Below are 17108 nucleotides of genomic sequence, written 5' to 3'. Positions count from 1 at the left end.
TTCTCATGTGAAGTTTCTTTTTCTTTGGTAGCTATATAAGCCTCATAAATGAATGTTTTTTCTTTAAGGTGACAAAAACTTACTGGGATTTTATTAGAGGAAATATCACACTTTGAAAGTTTGCTTTTGAACACTTTGACTGAGTCACTTAAAATAATTCATTTTTGTTTCTGAAGGATCAGTTCCACGACAAGACCCCTTATACGATTATGTTTGGTCCAGATAAATGTGGAGAAGACTATAAATTGCACTTCATCTTCCGCCACAAAAACCCCAAAACGGGTGTATATGAAGAAAAGCACGCTAAGAGGCCAGATGCAGATCTAAAGACCTATTTTACTGATAAGAAAACACATCTTTATACATTAAGTAAGAATATGTATTAATTTGGGGGTGTGATAGCATTTATCATCTTTTTAATTTAAAGGTTGTACACCTGGAGGAGACCCAAGCCTGCAAGTAAGAGTTTCTGTTGACTTAGTATCGTAGTGGTGTAAAGAACTTAATCTCTCATCACTAAAAAAAAAGGTTTCTCCTCCCATAGGTTGAATTGAGAAGTGTGGTTTGAGACATTTTCAGAATGATCTTTTGTGTTCCATAAAGAGCTTTGCTGATTCCCCTCGTTTTCTTGTCATTATTTTCTTGTTGATAACATGTTAAATGATAGGACACAGTAGAAATATATGTACTTTTTTTTTCAAATTATCTGTCAGTTGAACTTTGGATGCTACAACACCTAGACAGTTGAATTTAATCGTTTGGACTGCATCTTTTGTTTTAATGAAGTTTTTCCTGATGGTTTGAGCGTATATAGACATGCCTCTTTTCTTAAAGAATATAGTAACTTTTTTATTTGTAACAAAAGTAATATATCCTCAGTGTGGAATTCAAAAGCTGGAAATAAGCAAAACAAAAGATGTTTAAAATTATTTGAAATATCAATATTGTAACATATGTTTGGCTGTATGTGTATAAACGTGTCATTTTTTTATTAAAAATTGAAGGTGCTATATTTCACTTGCTCTCTTAACTTCACAAAAGCAGCAGCAGCTCTCCGTGAGTACATACTACTGCTGACATTGCTGGTCTTGGTCATTACTGAGGACAGTGGAGTGGTTGCTGCTTGATTTCCATAGTATTCTGGATGTGCTGCCTGGGAGACATTTAGGTATAGGATCTGGGCTTTAGAGGAAGTCTCATTTGAGATACCTTTATGGATTTAAAATTCTACTGGGCTCCAAAAGTACAACCATAAGTGGACATGTGGTTCAATGCATAAAATAAAAAACTTGTGTACTTTGAAATTTTAGTAACATAGATGGCGGTAGTACCAATTCAAAAAATGAGGAAGAGGGCTTTTTCCACTTGGGGGGATGGTTATAATAAATAAACTTATTTGCCTGTTGACTGGTGTGTAACCATTTGTATCGGATCATCATTGCATCAGTTTATATACCTTTGGTGTTTTGCTGTTTTTAATGTCCATAATTGAAGTCTTTTGGTGTTTTAAATTTTATGTATCATTATGTTTTAATTTAAAATCCTGAGGAACTAGTGTTTATGAATTATAGTTAAGGAAGAGTGGGTTAATTTGCTTAAAGTTTCAAGACCATGTTCTGACTCTAATGCCCTGAGGTCATTACTCTGTGCTTCTGTTTTCTGTTAGAAATATGATCTTCTGTTGTGTAAAGAGAGCTTGGGGAATGAGTGGTTAATTAACTTTTTAAAATTGCATTTAATTTTTTCAGTCCTGAATCCAGATAATAGTTTTGAAATACTAGTGGACCAATCTGTTGTGAATAGTGGAAATTTGCTAAACGACATGACTCCTTCTGTAAATCCTTCACGTGAAATTGAGGACCCAGATGACCAGAAGCCTGAGGACTGGGATGAAAGACCAAAAATACCAGATCCTGATGCTGTCAAACCGGATGACTGGTGAGTCTTGGAGTGCAGCATTTCATACATTCCACGTGGCCTAAACAACCGAATGTTGGCTAAGATCTCATAATTTCAATAATCTGTGATGCTGTCTAAATGGTAGGAAAAACGTAGACCACTGTAGCTGCAATGGGGCCATAGTGATCGTCTGGATTGCCTGACACCATTTCATAAGCCACAAAATGCTGAAATTGATGAAAGAGTTTGTGGTAACATGGTTGGTTTATAGCAGAACCTCTTCTGGCCTGGCCTTTCCAGCACTTCTATTAATTCACATCTAAAAGTCTTGAAATGTTAAATTTTAACTTGAAAAATAACCTTTTCCCATTTAAATCTCACTCAAGACATGTCTGCTCTGCTTTGGGCAGTGGAACAAAACCGTGGGGATACTAGCTGCCCACAAAGCTCCAGTTTCAGCCATGAGACAGGCAGGTGAAGTCGGCCTGCAGGTGGCAAGTGATCTAGCAGTAGGTGTCAGCAGGTGACCAGAGCACCGGGTCTACCTGATCCAGGGGTGGCTTCTTGAAGCAGGGCAGGTCAAACTGAGACTTGAAAGTGGGGTAGGCATCAACCCAGTGGTGATGATCAGAAAGGATATTCCCAGTTGAGGAAGAACAGCGTGTGTAGTAGTGGGGGAACAGGAGTGAGCTTGACACGTGTGAGCGAACTGGAGTATATAGTGTGGAGCTTTTCATGCAGTGTAAAACGGGAGAGTAATGGAGAGTGAAAACAGGCAGGGTTAGACTCTTGTGTGTGGCCATGTTTGAACTCGGATACAGTGACTTTCAGAAACGTCAGGAAGTGAACAAAGAGGAGTTAAATTCTAGCTCATGTTTTTCCTCCCTTAAAGTATGGGTACCTGAACTTTTATGCTGTGCTAGTGTAAATGCTAAGTTTGTATATTCGTGAACATTAGGTCTGGACTCCGCCTACCTAGCTGTTTTATTTTAGGGGTGGGAGTGTGAATGTTTGGCTTAATTAAAAGGGCCAGCTGAATATTATACAAGTTCTCATGCCATTCATTTAAAATAAGCATTATTCAAAAAAGAAGCCGTAATTGTGACCAAGGATAGAAGATGTCTTTGTTTTATCAGCTGAAGTGGCACTGTTATACAGTAACCGCATAAAACTTTGAAATTAGGTTCTTCTTGATGAACTTTTATTTTCAGAGTAATTGAATTATAATTCACATACTAAAATCCATCCTCTTAATTTGTACAATTCAGCAATTTAGTATATTCACAGTATTGTGCAACCACTGCCACCACGGTCTAATTCCAGAACATTTGTATCATCCAAAAAGAAACCCATACCCATTAAGCAGTTACTTCCTGTTTCTTCCTTCCACCAGCCCCTTGGCAATGACTAATCTACTTTCTGTCTCTGGATTAACCTATTCTGGACATAGCATACTATATACAATATGCGACCCTTTGTGTCTGGCTTTTTTCATAATGTTTTCATCATAATGTTTTCAAGGTTCATCCATGTTGAAGCACGTGTCAGTACTTTGTTCCTTGTTCTGTCTGATGAATACTCCATTGTGTGGATAACGACACACTTTATTCATCCGTTCTTTAGTTGACTGATGTTTAGCTTGTTTCTGTTTTTTGGAAATGGTTATGAATAATGTTGCTATGAACAGTCATATACAGGTTTTTGGGTGGTTCCACGTTTTCATTTCTCTTGGAGTGGAATCGCTGGGTCATATGATGACTATGTGTTTAACTTTTTGAGAAACGGCCGAACTTTTCCAAAGTGGGTGTACTAATTTACTTTCCTACCAGTGACGTATGGGAGTTCTGGTGTCTCCACGTCCTTGCCAACACTTGTTTTTATCCATCATTTTTCTCACAGCCAACCTAGTGGATGTGAAGTGATATTTTATTATGCTTTTGATTTGAATTTCTCTGATGGCTAACGATGTTAAATTATCTTTTCATGTGCTTATTGGCCAATTGTGTATCTTTGGAGAAATGTCTATTTACATCCTTTGCCATTGTTTAAATTGGGTTGTCTTTTTATTACTGAGTTGTAAGAGCTCTCTCTATATTTTGAATACTAGACCATTATCAGATGAATAAGTTACAGATATTGTCTAGAAGGAATTATTTAAAATTTTGAGGTTAAGCAAGACTTCAGTATTTTAGATTGCCCTGTTTCAGATTCACAAGTGGGATCATATTATGATTCCCTGGTCAGTGCTGTCATAACTAGCCTTTTCCTTTGTGTTCAAGGGATGAAGATGCCCCTGCTAAGATTGCAGATGAAGAAGCTACAAAACCTGAAGGCTGGTTAGATGATGAGCCCGAATATGTACCTGATCCAGATGCAGAGAAGCCGGAGGATTGGTAAGAGCTTCAGTTAATTTTTTAAATTACTTGCTTTTTTACTGAAGTAAAAATTAATAATTAAATATAGCCAAGTGTCTAACTTAAGTGTACAGCTCAACAAATTTAATTTTGTGTTTGCCTTTTTTTTTTTTTTTTTTTTTTTTTTTAAGAGAGAGAGAGAGAGACAGTGTGAGTAGGGGAGGGACAGAGAGAGGGAGACACAGAACCTGAAGCAAGCTCCAGTCTGAGCTGTTAGCACAGAACCCGACACAGGGCTCAAACTCATGAACTGAGAGATCATGACCTGAGCCGAAGTTGGACACTTAACTGACTGAGCCACCCAGGCATCCTCATATTTGTCTTTTTTTTTTTTAATGTTTATTTATTTTTGAGACAATGCGACAGAGTGCAAGCAATGGAGGGGCAGACAGAGGGAGACACAGAATCTGAAGCAGGCTCCAGGCTCTGAGCTGTCAGCCCAGAGCCTGATGCGGAACTCGAACTCAAGAACCGTGAGATCATGACCTGAGCCAAAGTCGGACACTTAACCGACTGAGCCACTCAGGCACCCCCATGTTTGTCTTTTTTAACATGACTGTCATGTTAATGGAAATGCAGAAACAAGATGGTACTCCAGTGTCATCATAGTATGACACCGTGAAAGAATTTCTACAGGATTTCAGGGGAACCCTGGCGTGGCCATCAGTCGTGCATCACAGGATCCATTTGTAATTTGTCTCTCCACAGGGATGAAGATATGGATGGAGAATGGGAGGCTCCTCAGATTGCCAACCCTAAGTGTGAGTCAGCCCCTGGGTGTGGTCTCTGGCAGCGACCTATGATTGACAACCCTAATTATAAAGGCAAATGGAAGCCTCCCATGATTGACAATCCTAACTACCAGGTTTGTGCCTCTTGATGGTTGAGTTGCCTCACTGATCTGTTTGTTTGGATAGAAGTTTTGTTTGTAGTGAGGCCTTAAGGTGGATCACTGTATTCAGACTATTGAATTAAGAACAAACTGCCGAATTGAGAGAGAGTTTGTATGTTAAGTGTTGAAAAAAATAAACCTAGAAACTGGAAGGAAGAGCTTTCCTAATTGCTTTGTAACTTGTGTTTAAAAAAGGAAAAGAAAAATGGAAAACTTGTGATTTGGGCACCCTTATGTTGTGTGGTGGGGTGTTGCAGCCACTGGATCCAAACCAGCAATCCATGGAATGGGGTGGATAGAGCCCTGACATGGGAAGGGGCTCCCCGACCCTGAGTCCAGTCATTGCTTCACCTAGTATTTCAGCTGTGAAAAGACTGTGAGATGCAAATAAAATGCTCAGAATAGAGCTAGTGATGTTATAAAGCTGCAACTTCACTACAAACATGTAACCACTTAGACCCTGGTCTGTCTTGCTGTTTCTGTCCTAGTCAGATGATTTGTCATTGTTAATTTCCACTTGGTTCCCTTTAAAATGTAAGGCATAGGTCTCTTTGTGCATACACTATGTGTGTACTTTTCCGTTTGTAAATGTATTTTTAATTGTGCAGTCAAGCAATAAGATAAATTAAAATTGCCCTTTAATTAAAAGTGCCTTTAGCTGTTCTGTGGATGGCCATTTAGGTGGATTGCCATTTTTGCTTTCGGCGTCCTTTCTGTAGTAATCATCCTTGAACATGTCTGGTGTATGTGGTAACCATTTCTCTAGCTAGTTATCAAGAAGTAAAATTGCTGGTTGAAGGTCATGTACATTTTAAATCACTACTGGACAAGTTGGTACTTGTTCAAGGCTGTTTATTGATAAGAGTCTGTTGGAATGTGCCAGGCAGAGTGAGGTGTTGGTTTGGATCAAGGTCATGGATGATGTTAGAAATTGAAAGTAGTTGGAATCCAGACATCTTAGAGGCGTCAGTAACATTTATTGTTTTCTTCCTGTTGCTCAGTTGAGTTTTACAAAGTCAGCACTTGGCCTTCATTGATCATGCAGAATTCATCTTAGTTCTTATTTAGGTTCACAATAAGTTTGTGTTGTTCATTATCTGAAGTGATTTTTTAAAATTTTTCCTAAGGGAATCTGGAAGCCCCGGAAAATACCAAATCCAGACTTCTTTGAAGATCTGGAACCTTTCAAAATGACTCCTTTTAGCGCTATTGGTTTGGAGCTGTGGTCCATGACCTCAGACATTTTTTTTGACAACTTTATTATTTGCGGTGATCGAAGAGTAGTTGATGATTGGGCCAATGATGGATGGGGCCTGAAGAAAGCTGCCGACGGAGCTGCTGAGGTTTGTGCTTGTTTCTTACGCATTTATGTCTGTTATTGCAAGTAACAAATTGTTTCTTTTGTGACAGGCTATCTTCTAGGATTTGTCTTTTACCTTATTTGGGAATAGTGGCATAAAATGTGTGACTGTATGCCTGCTAAAAACAAAATACCAGGTGTTTGGACATGATTTCACCAGTCTGACATGATGGCTTCAGATTCCCTATTTGTGTTATGTGTAGGGTAATTTTTTTTTTACTTTGTTAAAGCATATTTAACAAAATTTGCCATTTAGGGTATGTGTGTATTTAATTAAACATTTTTGTCTTTAATGTTTAAGAGAGAGAAAGAGAGCATGTGACCACATGTTGGGAGGGGTGGAGAGAGAGAGTCCCAAGCAGGCTCTGTGCTGTCCACGCAGAGCCTGACGCAGGGCTCGATCCCATGAACTGTGAGATCACGACCTCAGCCGAAATCAAGAGTCAGACAATTAACCCACTTGAGCCACCCAGGTGCCCCCTAGGATATATTTTAATGCACTCTTAAATGTTGAATCATGGTTTACCAATATATGGAATTTTCACACAATTGGCCATATGGCCAAGCTGTGAGTGCGAGAGCCAGAGATAATTGAGATCAAGAAATCATTCATTCACTGGCGGTGAGGTTAAGGGGGCCTCTGGCGGGTGATTAAGAAACCTGCTTTCACACCTGTGCAAGGGAAACCACCTTGATGGTAAAAGCGGGGAAAATGGAGACTTTCTCTTATTTCCTTTTTATGTTGTATGACTGTCTTGGCTCAAACCCTTTGACAAGGGAGTAATGCCATACAGAGGTTAAACAGCAAAACGGTGCCACCTATGTATTTGGTGTCAAAAACAAGGACCTGAGCTCCGTCTCATCCTGTTTCTCAGCCAGGTGTGGTGGGGCAGATGATTGAGGCGGCCGAGGAGCGCCCGTGGCTCTGGGTAGTCTACATCCTGACAGTAGCTCTGCCTGTGTTTCTTGTTATCCTCTTCTGCTGCTCTGGAAAGGTATGAGTTTTTCTTTTTTTAGTCACTTTTAGAAAGAACTCATATTAAATATAACTAAGATCTGTTGCCTGAGATCAGTAATGAGTGGGCCACACCTGGAACCTTACTACTCTCAGTGGCCATTTATTGTGCCCGGATGGGAGGAGGATTTATAGCCCTTCAGTTTCTAGTAAGTACTGAAGCCTGCAATATTGCCTTTCCATAATATTTGGCAGCAGCTTTCTGGAAAACAAAAACAGAAAACACAACAACTTAGGTATAGAACCAGCCATCTGGGCCCAAACCAGCTTTTCTTCCTAGGATAGCTGTTTTCATATACTTTACAATTCAGTCTTTTATTTTTTTCATTATGCATTCTTCCTTCAGCATCCCTACTTCCCCCCCAAAATACATTTGGGAGTAATCCAGCCTTATTTTTAGTTTTTCTTGTTTAGTCTTTGTTGTGTGCACTCCAGAAAAAAAAAAAAAAAGGGCAAGAAAATTCTGTTTAAGTGCTCTACTTCTATTAAACGAGGATTATGTTTCACCTTGCACTGGGTATGTTTCGTTCTTTGTTCTCACCCTTTGTTTGTACTGTTTCTTCTGCCCTTGACCTGCACACATGCTCACTGAAGAGAAAACTCTCAGGGCAGGAATTACATCTTACCTCATTTTTAAACCTTTTTTTTTTTTTTTTTTTTTTTAAGTGTATCTACTTATTTTGGAGGAGGGGGGCAGAGAGAGGAGAAAGAGAATCCCAAGCAGGCTCTGCCCTGTCAGCACACTGCCCAATGCAGGGTTCAGTCTCACGAACTGGGAGATCATGACCTGAGCCGAAGTCAGGAGTTGGATGCTTAACTGACTGAGCCACCCAGGCACCCCTATATATCTTAACTCATTTTTATTTCCTTACCCCAGTATATAGCCTCGTATAGAACTTAGTTTGTAGGTGTTAACATAAAAGCGTAAGCAAAATTGTTGCATTTTGGGGGAATATTTCAGAAACAGTCAAGTCCTGTGGAATATAAGAAAACTGATGCCCCTCAACCAGATGTGAAGGAGGAAGAAGAAGAGAAGGAAGAGGAAAAGGACAAGGGAGACGAGGAGGAGGAAGGTGAAGAAAAACTTGGTAAGAAGTAGGCCCCAGAATATCTGCTTTAAGCTAAGACCCTAAGGTGTTTTCAAACAATAAAGATTGCTTTTGAATGTTGAAGCATGTTCTAATGCTAATGGTCTAATTACCAAAAACAAATATAAGGTTTCGCTCAGTTTGTTGTACTTTTGATTTCTGTCTTAGAAGAGAAGCAGAAAAGTGATGCTGAAGAAGATGGTGGCACTGTCAGTCAAGAGGAGGAGGATAGAAAACCTAAAGCAGAGGTAATACGAAGGAAAAGTACAGTTTATATCTCAAGCAACTCAAGTGAAAGTACATTTCCCTAGAGGGGGCATTTTTAAAAAGGTTTTTTAAATGTTCATTTTTTGAGAGAGAAAGAGACAGAGTGTGAGGTGGTGGGCAAAGAGAGGGAGACACAGAATCTGAAGCAGGCTCCAGGCTCTGAGCTGTCAGCACAGAGCCCGACGTGGGGCTCGAACTCCTGGACCGTGAGATCATGACCTGAGCCGAAGTTGGATGCTCAACTGACTGAGCCCCAGGTGCCCCTAGAGAAGGGGGTACTTTCATAGGGTAATTTTCATTTGCTGTGGCAATTAAAAAAATGTGTTAGAATTAGTTTTATAAAAGTGGAATTCTTAGGACAGGTACACATTTTATTGGTTAATTTTAAACTATATCTGAATCTCGGAAGTATTTTTCTGTGCTACAAATGGTTTTCTGGAATAAGCAGAAGGTTTTAGGGGAAAACCAATACAGTGTTTTTAAGATGGTAACTTCAGGTTATTAATGTAACACATCTGTCTCCTCTCTCCTTGCTGTGCCCTTAAAAAGTATTTCCTTCACTAGGGGTCTAGTGGTTAGGAGGGAAGAAAAAGTATTTTTTGAGCAAATAATTGTATTCTAAAATTTTTATCCCTGTTACTCATGGATTCATCCATTCAACAAATATTTCTGGAGTGCCCATCATGTGCTGCACATTGCCAACGAACAAGACAGAAACAAAAATACCCTGCCTTTGGGGAGCATAAATTCCAGTAGGAAGAAATAGCCAATAAGCAAGAGGCATTATAAGGAAATGAATGAATAGTATGTTAGGAAACTATAGGGCCTAAAAAATAAAAGTAGGAAAGGAAAGGGTATTAGAAGTACCGGAGGTGAGATGGGTTGCAATGTTAGGGATGGTAGGCCTCATGGAAGAGTGCACTGGAGCAGACTTAAAAGAGATACAGGACTTTGCCGTGGAGATGTCCTTGGGAAGAGCATTCCTGGCAGAAAGAACAGCCAGTACAGTGGCCTGAAGTAGTAGTCTAGAGGACCAGTGCGGCCATTGGGGGGTGGGGGGTTGGGGTGGGGAAGGCTCTAGATTAAGTGGGACCTCCCAAGCCATAATGTGAGCTTGGCTTTTCCTTCTTGTGAAATGGGCAGCCATTGCAGGCTTTAGGGCACAGGAGTGACAGGATCTGAATACTCTGGCTGCTGTGTTTTCTGCAGATGGGAGAATCAGTGAGAACAGTTAGGAGGCTGCTGTGATAATGCAGGCAAGATATGGTGGCTCTAGCCAGGTGATAGGAGAGGAAGGTCTGAGAACTCACTGGGCTTCCGGATCCAGATTTTGGGTGAATTGGTAAGAGGTACGAGGGAAAGAGAATTGTCTACACCTTTCTTAGGGCCCTTTTCCAAGCATATCTCTGTTTCAGTTTGCTCTTTGCTGGAAAACCTTACCCAGTTTCCATTCTAGCTTCTGCACCTCTGCCCCTCCGTCGATAAAGGTCAATGCTGTTTATATTTTCTATGGCCGTAGCCTGTCTCAAGTAGAATGCAGAGTTTCAACTAAATGCTCTTCTTTCAGGTAGGGACGAGTCTCACATACGTATTTTATATCCACCAGTCTTCCTCACAATATAAGAAGTCGCTCCATAGAGTAGAATGAGGCCCTGGGCTTGTCATCTGGAGTGTCGTGTGGGACTGCTGGGATAGTCTTCCATCCTCTTATATCCCGTCTTTCTCAGAGAAGCCTCAAAGTGGGGCTAATGTGCCCACAGGCCAGTAGATTATTCAGGATCGAACAGGATAATGTGGGGAAAGCATGGCATCTGGTCCTTTTTAAAGAAAACGTTTAGGAGTTAGATTGAGGAAAGTGCCTGTCTGTAGAAAACAGTACAGATTAAATTAGAACGCACATAACCCCACCGCCTCTGAGACACTTGTTCTTGGTGCACTTTCTTCGAAAGATTTTTCTTCTCTTCTTTCCTCAGATGGGTTACCCTCACTCAGCCTGACAAATCTTGAAAACTTGGTGAAGTTTTACTTGTTTATAAAGTATGCTACTTAAGTGAATTTGTTATTTTTTCATCTAACAGGAGGATGAAATTTTGAACAGATCACCAAGAAACAGAAAGCCGCGAAGAGAGTGAAACAATCTTAAAGAACTTGATCTGTGATTTCCTCTCCCTCCCCTTCCCCTGCAAGTGTGGTCCTAGGAGAGGACCCTGGCACACCTTAGGTTGAAACTCAGAAAACCTCCAGACGTCACCATCAACAGGTTCCAGTCGAACACTAGCCCGTGTAATTTTAAACATCTAAGCAGTAAATAATTGCAGTTGTGACCTAAAGGACCCTGTTTCTGTAGAAAGAAAGCATTTAACATTAATGGTTGTGAAACGTAACATGAAGCAACTAACTTGTATTTTGTTTTGTTTTGTTTTGAAACATCTTTGTTTTTTAAAATAGAGTGGTAGAACTTTGCCAGTCTTTAAAAATCTTGGCTTAATTTAATATATTAATCTGTCCATGCAGAAGTAACACCGACTTTTAGAAGTGCTAGGGGGATGAATTGCAGTTTTTATCACCAAATTTGTTTTCTAAGTTTGGTATTAAGAAACCTTCAAGTGTGTCTGTCCTTTAAAATTGATAATCATGTTTAAAGTGTAGTAGTTTGTGGTTATAATCTTGTTTTGCTTGCTTCCATCACTCAATTCCTCCTAAGGAAATTGAGGAGATGGATTGGATGGCAGCCCAAATTTATAGAAGGGTTCTGTTTCAGTTGTATTAAAAATAGACATACAGAAAGAAGAAACTTTTCCTCTTGTTGGTTTAGACCATAAAGTGCGTGTGTTCTGTTGCCCTTGGAACAGCCCAGTTCCCAGACAGCTTTGCAGTCGGTGGAGGAGGTGGCATAGTGTGGCACTCGGGCGGTCATGCTTCCCAAACTGGGAGAGTCTGGGCTCCAGCCTTCTGGAGCAGGTGGCTTTTTAAGGAATGCTCCCAGGGTATGGGAGCTCCCAAGTAGATGCAGATGTTTCGTCACTTCTTCCACTGTGTTGACACTGTTTCCTTCCCTGTTTTCCCCAGTTCCCAGCTTTCTCCTCTGCTATGCATTTTCTTCACAGCGCAGCTTGCAGTCCGTTGCTGAAAATGATTATAAAGCTCCGCATAGTGTTAAGCTTTATGTGATTAAGTGTATGTTTCTTCTTCCTTTTCTAAGCAGACCCGCACCTTTCCAGGGTCAAAGTACAGAATAGAATACTGTCTTTCATTTTTATCCATTTCTTTCACTCTGTGTAAAGGCTTGAGAAGTCTAAGCCAGAGGCGAGCCAATTCAGAATTGACTGTAATTGAACACAGGCTAAAAGTATTTATGGGAGGAGTGACATATAGCATGATTTACCTGATTTTTTGTAGCTGCTAACCTTTTTTAAGTCTTCATTTGCAGTTCATGTAACATTTGTGTCTTAAATTACATGATAAAGCAGTCCTGTTTAAGCAATTTTTTTTTTTAATGTGGCTTGTAGAATTTTTAAAAAAGTGATCTTAGATTTGTTTTTTTCATGTGGAATGCAGATGGGTGCTATCGGAGCCTCTCCCCCATCACTATAGTGTGATATCATTATTACACCACACTGAAATGTATTCAGAATTGTTTTAGCTTTATTCTTTCTTCAGAGGTGTTTCAAATGTACCGATGATACTGTTTCTTGCACTGAATATATATAAACACTCCAAAGTGTTTATATTGGGGAGATTCGGGGAGGAAGTATATTCGTAAGAGATGAAGGCTGTATCTGTTTATTTTGTTTATCTTAAATTTTTTACTGGTTCACTGAAATTCTTAGGAGGGTGGGATGAATTTTTCTTGCTGTTCAGTGCTTTATCCTTTTCATCTATTGTTCTGTGGTCACAGTGACCGTAGCTATGTAGCAGACTTTCCCAAATGTATTGAGTGCAAATAAACAGTTACTTAGCAAGACCTGAAAATATGTCTGTAGGTTTCTCCTTGAAGCAAATGTGTGGGATCATTGCATTTCCAGAAATCTGCCTTCCTCACTCTCTGACGCTCCGTCTCGTGTCTCACTTAACAGTTTCTTCCAGCTAATGGCAAGTATAAATTAGTGTTCATTTGCCTTTCCAGGATTATTTAGCAAAGTTTGTCCAAAAAGAAAGAAAGAAAAGAAAAAAGCCTTTTCTTGGTTCTCTTTTTCACTCTTTGTTGAAGGTGCAGCCTTCTAATTAAATGTCTGACACATTAATGAACAACCAGCAGTGTTTAGCTCTTCAAAAGCACTTACATTATAATTTAACATGCTGGCTATTTGTCAAATTGTTGTAAAATACCCACTCCGTCAGATGTATTCCTCAATTTCTCTTACCCACAAAATATTCTCTGCATTTTCCTCAAGTTGTCACGTCACTAAATGGTGTTACATTAAAGGCCTGTGTTAAGTGTCTGCTTTTGACTGAACTTCTTCATGGTAACTGTCAATTCAAGTGTTTTACTGCAGAAAATATGGACAATTGAGTAATTCATCTCACCAGTGTAGACTTTGCCTTCTTTTTCTGCTGGATTGGGGGTCAGTAGTTTCTGTTGTATATATAACAGGGATAGCAGGAAAGGGGGGGCAGTAATTTGTAGATAATATTCTTTAAGATTTATTGGACTCATTGAACTTTTTAGAGAATTTGTTCAGAATCAGATTCTGTCTTTTACATATTCTTACGTATTTGAAGGATGTTTCTGAAAGTTGGGCCAAAACTGCTTTAAAATGTGCCTTTAGGCTTTTGGGTTACTTACTGGAAGAGAAGTACACAGAATGTAGTACTCTTAGTTACTATTATCTCTCCTATCAGAAAATGTATGTTTGAAGACTGGTTAAAAAAAAAAAAAAAGGGCAGGACCATGATATGGCTTTCATGAGCTCTAGACGCTTTTGTCTTGGGCCACTTTGTATTTTTTTTTAACTGCATTTGTATAAAATACTACTTGAATAAGAATTTTTTTCTCCTGATTTTAAAATAAAACATTTTTGTGGGCCCTAGTAAAACGTTACTGTAACAAATGTTTGACCAGTTGGTGGTGCCTCTCCACTAACAGCCTCCTGGCGCCTCCTGTTTAACTTTTTAGCAGTTAGGGTGCCCTTAATAACTTCTTAGTATGTCTTGAGCCAACGCAGGCTTAGTAGCTAGTTTTCCGTGTTTTTTGTTGTGTTTTGTTTTGTTTTGTTTTAAGGTTTATTTTTCAGTAATCCCACACCCAACATGGGGCTGGAACTCACAGCCCCAGGATCAGGAGTTGCTGGCCCCACTGAGTTAGTTGGGTGCCCCTTAATACCTAGTTTTAGTACTGAGTCATTGCTCCTGTTTTTACCCCCTGTCTCTCACCCCGTATGCCTACTAGTTATAATACTAGAACGTAATTGTCCCTGGTTGGATTATTTGAGTGACTCAGTTTTACCTAAGCCATCATCCTTTAACTGTCAGGCCAGGGTCCCTGGGGTTTTTTTGTTTGTTTGTTTTTAAGTAGGACTTTTGAAACTTGTTCAAACTTTTATATTAAGTGGAAATTGACAGTCCCCGTGATTCGTAATGGTGCTAGAAGAAAGCTCTTCCAGCACAGCACACTCGTGGACAATTCTGACCAATTATGAGGCCGGATGTAAGCAATGCGTCGAAAAACAGCTGACGTTGAAAAAGCGTGGCTACTTTAGAGTTCATCAAAACAATTCAACAAGGCTGTAGGAGAAGAAAATGGTGAAGCGCTGCAGTGCCAGGCAGGCGTCTGGGTCAGGCAGTTACGCCTTGCGGACTGCCCCTTTTCTCCGCGGGCCCGGAAGGGCCTGAGGGCTAGGGGTGGTGTTTAGGACCGGCTCCTGTCGGTCATACTTGGCTCGGTGCCCAGCACTGAGGCCCGCCCAGGGGCTTCCCTCCGCCCCTCACTTGAGAGTTCCTTTTAAACTCGTTCGGGAGCCCCAGCGCGCCTCTTGCGTGCTAGCCCCCGCCCCTCGGGCGGCCCGCTCTTCCTGCTCTGATTGGCCACAGTGCCTGTTCATCAGCCGTGACGCCGGGGCCGCCTGCCGGGGCCCCGCCCTCTTCCGCGGGCCCTGAAAACAATTTTAAGATGGCGGCGGCGGCGGCGCGGAAAACAATGGGGCCGGGGCGGCGGGGACAGGCCGAAGCCTGAGGTGGGCAGCGAGCGCCGGCCCGGGTCGGGCCGAGCGGGGCCGGAGAAAGACCCGCCGCCGCGCGCGAGCCCTCTCCGCAGCCCGTGGGGCCATGGCGCGGCCGTAAGGCGGCCGGGCCGCCGGCGGGGAACGGAGCCCGCAGTGCCAGCCGGCTCCGAGAGGCCCGCCCCGGGCCCGGCCCGTGCAGCCCGCGGCCCATGGTGCTGCCCACCTGCCCCATGGCGGAGTTCGCGCTGCCGCGGCACAGCGCGGTCATGGAGCGCCTCCGCCGGCGCATCGAGCTGTGCCGGCGCCACCACAGCACCTGCGAGGCCCGCTACGAGGCCGTGTCGCCCGAGCGCCTGGAGCTCGAGCGCCAGCACACCTTCGCCCTGCACCAGCGCTGCATCCAGGCCAAAGCCAAGCGCGCCGGCAAGCACCGGCAGCCGCCCGCCCCGGCCCCGGCCTCCGCCCCCGTCCCGGCGTCCGCCGCCGCCCCGGTGCCCGCCGCGCCGGCCTCGGCCCCGCGCCTCGACGCCACCGACGGGCCCGAGCACGGCCGCCCTGTCGCGGTGAGTAGGGCGTGGGGAGCAGCCACTGACTGCCCCTGACGCCGCCCGGCCGCTTTGAGACTTCCCCAGTGCCCACAAATCCTCGGGTCTGGCTCGGGGGAGGCTGACATGGCAGGGACTGAGAGGTTGTCATCTGCGGGAAATGGCACTGTGGCATTACTTTGGGAAAACATGACCGTAAGGACCTTACTCACATTAAGGCCCCGGCTGGGAAGGCTGGTGAACGGTAGCTGAAAGGTGGTTCTTCCAAACTCGATTCTGAGATTTTGATAACTTTTGGGGGGAACAGACTGGCAAAGTGTTGCCTCTGATAGTGACCTCATTTATTCTGCGAATGTTTATAGGGTTCTTGCTCTTTGAAGAGTCAGGGCTTACATATGGAAATAAGTCGGCCTTCAGTTGTCTAAATCAAACTGTTCTGAACGGAAAAATCCAAAAATCTTGGGAAATCGAAATAAAAGGCATCATACTGCTCGTGAGTTGCAAGACAATATTGCGTATTTAGGCAATCCAGAAATTTGTGAACTTGTGATTCCAGCAATGTTGTTCACAATTCCCGTTTTATTTTATAAGCCTATTTAAAATCTTTGATAATATTAAGGAATTTGTTGGTTAGAGGTTTACCTCCCTGAAACTGATTTATGAAAGGAAGACAATTAAGAGGTGATTTTTGTTGTTGTTTTCTTGGTAACTTAAAGTTTAAAACAAGTGTTTAAAATCGAGTTTGTTCTGTGTGTTTTTAAAAGTTGTGCCTTTGTTACCTCTCAGGCTATTGCTGTACTCTTCTCTAGTCTTTAGGTCATTAGTCTTTCTTCCTCTCTAAATGCTGTGGTTCCTATGCTCTGGTTGAATTCTTTTCCTTATTCTCTCCTACACTGAGCTGCTGGACATTTCATTGCTTATTGTGTCAAGATTAGTCCAGTCTTCTGACCTCCCTTTTCCTGTCTGTAAATTGTGGATGTGTTTAGTTTCTTAACCTCCAGGATTCTTATAAGACTCAAGTGAGTGCAGATGTGAAAATATTTCTTAAACAGAAAAGCTGCTGCCTACAGGACCCTTCTCCCCTCTAAGAATCCTCTCATTCTTCAGCTCATCTTCCTCTTCTTTAGAGCTAGTTTCAGACCATCCTAACTCACAATCAGATTCTTCTTTGTCCAAACATTTACAAAAGGTATCTCCACTATTTATTTTTAGCACATAGTGGTACTACTTTAGGTCATGTCTTGCTAAGTAGACTGTAAGCCCTGGGAGGCAGGCAGGGAGGGGTTTGGCTCAGAGTCCTGTACATGTCTTAGGCCCTCAGCCTGTGTTTGTTGAGTGACTGATACTAAATTTCATAGTACTTTACTCAGTAATCTATGGTCTTATGCACTAATCTCAAAAAGCAAAATGGCTTAATTTCATGAGCCACCTTTACTAACGACTCTTGTTTTAAGGAAAAGCCTTTAA

The 17108-nt window shown here is 41.9% G+C and overlaps 2 protein-coding genes across 5 annotated transcripts in view; both read left to right on the top strand.

Moving 5' to 3' along the window:
• Positions 1–13377, top strand: part of CANX (calnexin) — a 33911-nt gene extending 20534 nt beyond the window's left edge. For 3 of the 4 annotated variants that reach the window (XM_049648990.1, XM_049648989.1, XM_049648991.1), the window contains 8 exons: positions 177–369; positions 1749–1938; positions 4179–4292; positions 5022–5178; positions 6333–6548; positions 7441–7560; positions 8542–8668; positions 8837–10776. In XM_049648990.1, coding sequence (XP_049504947.1) covers positions 177–369; positions 1749–1938; positions 4179–4292; positions 5022–5178; positions 6333–6548; positions 7441–7560; positions 8542–8668; positions 8837–8979 — 1260 coding nt within the window. In that variant the 3' untranslated portion in view covers positions 8980–10776. Of the gene's footprint in view, positions 1–176; positions 370–1748; positions 1939–4178; positions 4293–5021; positions 5179–6332; positions 6549–7440; positions 7561–8541; positions 8669–8836; positions 10777–11013 lie in introns of those variants that run through there. The other variant, XM_049648992.1, reaches the window with a different exon arrangement.
• Positions 13378–13474: 97 nt separating this feature from the next.
• MAML1 (mastermind like transcriptional coactivator 1) overlaps positions 13475–17108 on the top strand; it is a 44721-nt gene continuing 41087 nt past the window's right edge. The window contains exon 1 of the mRNA XM_049648988.1: positions 13475–15659. Within this exon, the coding sequence (XP_049504945.1) occupies positions 15306–15659 (354 nt within the window). The 5' untranslated portion in view covers positions 13475–15305. The remainder of the gene's footprint in view (positions 15660–17108) is intronic.

This window comes from Panthera uncia, assembly GCF_023721935.1.
Source record: "Panthera uncia isolate 11264 chromosome A1 unlocalized genomic scaffold, Puncia_PCG_1.0 HiC_scaffold_17, whole genome shotgun sequence".
In the NCBI taxonomy this organism is placed as follows: Eukaryota; Metazoa; Chordata; class Mammalia; order Carnivora; family Felidae; genus Panthera; species Panthera uncia.
Note: the sequence above shows the minus strand (reverse complement) of the source record. Positions and strands in the feature narration are given on the sequence as shown.